General features: G+C 48.3%; 3 protein-coding genes across 3 annotated transcripts; 2 read left to right on the top strand and 1 right to left on the bottom strand.

Annotated features, from left to right (window-relative positions):
• Positions 1-744: 744 nt before the first annotated feature.
• LOC117366082 (histone H4) lies at positions 745-1,139 on the top strand. The gene has a single exon (XM_033957170.1). It carries the CDS (start codon positions 764-766, stop codon positions 1,073-1,075), a length of 312 nt encoding a protein of 103 aa, XP_033813061.1. The 5' UTR covers positions 745-763; the 3' UTR covers positions 1,076-1,139.
• Positions 1,140-1,387: 248 nt separating this feature from the next.
• Positions 1,388-1,859, bottom strand: LOC117366079 (histone H2B 1.2-like). The gene has a single exon (XM_033957168.1). It carries the CDS (start codon positions 1,823-1,825, stop codon positions 1,445-1,447), a length of 381 nt encoding a protein of 126 aa, XP_033813059.1. The 5' UTR covers positions 1,826-1,859; the 3' UTR covers positions 1,388-1,444.
• A 291-nt stretch (positions 1,860-2,150) lies between these two features.
• LOC117366077 (histone H2A type 1) lies at positions 2,151-2,646 on the top strand. Its single transcript, XM_033957166.1, has one exon. It carries the CDS (start codon positions 2,197-2,199, stop codon positions 2,587-2,589), a length of 393 nt encoding a protein of 130 aa, XP_033813057.1. The 5' UTR covers positions 2,151-2,196; the 3' UTR covers positions 2,590-2,646.
• Positions 2,647-3,263: the final 617 nt, after the last annotated feature.

Raw genomic sequence — 3,263 nt, 5'->3', positions numbered from 1 at the left:
AGCCCTACGTATGGTACTTTCCTAAGCAGTGTCGGGCCATCAGCATTCTAAACAGGCTGCTTCGGCCTTGTCTGCCCGTGAATTCACAAGCGGACAAGGCCGAAGCAGCATGCTTAGATTGCTGCCAGCCTGACGCTGCTTGGAGAGGTATGTAAGGCTCGCTTGCAGTCGGTGGGGTTCGGATGGGAGGGAAGGATGGGGGTTCAGCTGGGGGGGAGGGTTGTGCTCGATCAAGGGTCCTGCTGCACAAGGGATGGGAGGAAATATGCTGCAAATGATGGGGAAAGGAAAAAGGAAGAATTGGGGTGAAGGACAGGAAGGGTAAGATGATAATGTACATACCCCGAAAATAAGACCTAGTGTGTTTTTTGGGCCTAAAATTAATATAAGACACTGTTTAATTTGGGGTGGGGGGAAACACGATATTGGAGTCCACATTTGGCAAGGGTGAGGAGACTTTCTGTCCTCACCCGTGCTTATATTCCACGTTAATATTGTTTACAGCACTTTAACAATGGCAGCATGTGTCTAGAGCAGGGCAAAGGATCAGTTCAGGTCTTTTCCATTCTTTTTAAAAGAAATCTTGGAGAATTTGCAGAATGAGCTCAGCGTTGGTGAGCCTAAAATGTGGAAGAAAAGAGGAATCGGCTCTCCCGCCTTTGAAGAAAGCTCAGTTCTCTGTCAGGTCGGCACCTCTTCTATATTAAAATCAGCTTGAGAACGGGTTTGGCCATTGCAGTGGTTTTGACTTTGTTAGTTGAAAATGTCTGGACGTGGGAAAGGTGGGAAAGGTCTTGGAAAAGGGGGCGCTAAGCGGCATAGGAAGGTACTGCGTGATAACATCCAGGGGATCACAAAGCCCGCTATCCGGCGCCTGGCGCGTAGAGGCGGGGTGAAGCGTATCTCTGGCCTAATCTACGAAGAGACTCGCGGAGTGTTGAAAGTTTTTCTAGAGAACGTCATCCGAGATGCCGTCACCTACACCGAGCACGCCAAGAGAAAGACAGTAACCGCTATGGACGTGGTTTACGCCCTGAAGCGCCAAGGCCGCACTCTCTATGGCTTCGGAGGTTGAAGAACCTGCCAGCGACCATCACACCTGCCAGTTTACACAACCAAAGGCTCTTTTAAGAGCCACCCACGCTTTCAAAGACAGAGCTGGGATTTCAGTCCTTCTTTTTAGCTATGTGCTGCCGTAAAATTGTGTTAGCCAAAGCCTACAGCCTACTTCATGTTTGTTACTAAATAAAAACCAGTAGTGTTTAGGGTGTGTTGATCCTAGGAGCCGACAGCAGACATTTTTTTTTAAAGAGAAGGGAAAACCAAGGGAGACAGAGTGTACTACTTTATTCATTTGATTTCCAGCCCTTCGTGTGCAGCATGTGGGTGGCTCTGAAAAGAGCCTTTGGGTTCGTTATGCAGAACTATAGGACTGAGCCCGCAATTACTTGGAGCTGGTGTACTTGGTGACTGCCTTGGTGCCCTCGGACACGGCGTGTTTGGCCAGTTCACCGGGCAGCAGGAGGCGCACTGCGGTCTGGATCTCCCTGGAGGTGATGGTGGAGCGCTTGTTGTAATGAGCGAGGCGGGAGGCTTCTCCGGCGATGCGCTCGAAGATGTCACTCACGAAGGAGTTCATGATGCCCATAGCCTTGGAGGAAATGCCGGTGTCGGGATGAACCTGCTTCAGCACTTTATAGATATAAATAGCGTAGCTCTCCTTCCTTCGTCGCTTGTATTTTCTCCCATCTTTTTTCGGAGTCTTGCTCACGGCTTTCTTGGAGCCCTTCTTGGCTGCAGGAGCGGATTTAGCTGGCTCTGGCATCTCTGATACACTTACACTTTTTTTTTTCTAAATCTTGTAAAGTAGGATAAGTAAAGTAAGTAGAAAGACGGCCAGTGGCTGTATTTATATGATGCTCATGCAAATTTGTGTATCTAGACGCCTTTCCTTATTATTGGATCCAGATAAGTGTCGTAATATCTTCGGGCTGCTTTCTAGCTTTGCTATTGGTCCGTCGCGCCAACGACAAACTTTAAATGATAATCAGCCTCATAGGCGGGATGAACTCATCTAACCAATCAGAAACGAGATAGCGAAGCTTTGCGGAAGTATAAAAAAGGCTCTGCTTGAGGCTGGTGAGATCATTTACAATATACTCTGAAAGGGCATTTTGCTAAAACAAAAGGAATAAAATGTCCGGCCGTGGCAAACAGGGTGGAAAGGCTCGGGCCAAGGCCAAGACTCGCTCGTCCCGAGCAGGGCTGCAGTTTCCCGTAGGGCGCGTGCACAGGCTGCTGAGGAAGGGCAACTATGCTGAGCGGGTGGGTGCCGGCGCCCCGGTCTATCTGGCAGCGGTGCTGGAGTATCTGACCGCTGAGATCTTAGAGCTGGCCGGCAATGCCGCGCGCGATAACAAGAAGACTCGGATCATCCCCAGGCACTTGCAGCTGGCCATCCGCAACGATGAAGAACTGAATAAGCTGCTGGGGAAAGTCACCATCGCGCAGGGCGGCGTCCTGCCTAACATCCAGGCTGTGCTACTGCCCAAGAAAACCGAGAGCCACAAAGCGGCCAAAGGCAAATAAAGCTGTCCCGTTGAGAGGACGTTAACCAGAAACCCAAAGGCTCTTTTCAGAGCCACCCACTCTTATCATGTAAAGAGTCAGTTTGCTGAATAAACCCATTTTTTTCTTGTGGAAACTAAAGCTCGGCAAAACTTATAGGTAGGGTAAAAATATACTATATGGATGTGTGAGAGCTAGCCTTGCTCCTATGTGTTTTACTTCTGTGAAAATGTGCTTGCAAGAAATCGCGGCTGCAGTACAGTATTTTGGCAAACCTCATGCTTATAAGGAGTCTTCAGTCAAGCTGTAAAGTACTAGAAAAGATGGCAAAGAATGGCGAGAAAAACACATGGCATATAATCATTAAGAATTGGAATTTCGATTGGGTTTTAGAAGAGATGATAAAAGTAGGTAGGTGATAGCTTTGAGCCGTCTAGAGAAAACGAATAAAAGCTCCCCCTCCCAACACCAGGACCTTAGCAAATACGATTTGCAAGGGTCTTTTGTCTCCAGGCCTGGTTAGGGAAACAATTTTTTATCTGACCAATCACTGCACAGGGCGGGCTGTTCAAACCTTCCAACCAGGAGATGGGGCCAGCACACCGTTTGAAGACCTCTGTTAGCTTTTCTAAAAGCATTGATCGTTACTGGTTCCTTGAAGAGTGGGGAAATTGGTGCAAAAACAGAGTGTGAAT

Source organism: Geotrypetes seraphini, chromosome 8, assembly GCF_902459505.1.
Source record: "Geotrypetes seraphini chromosome 8, aGeoSer1.1, whole genome shotgun sequence".
NCBI classification, from domain to species: Eukaryota; Metazoa; Chordata; class Amphibia; order Gymnophiona; family Dermophiidae; genus Geotrypetes; species Geotrypetes seraphini.
The sequence above is the reverse complement of the archived record's forward strand: the minus strand, read 5'-3'. Positions and strand labels throughout refer to the sequence as shown.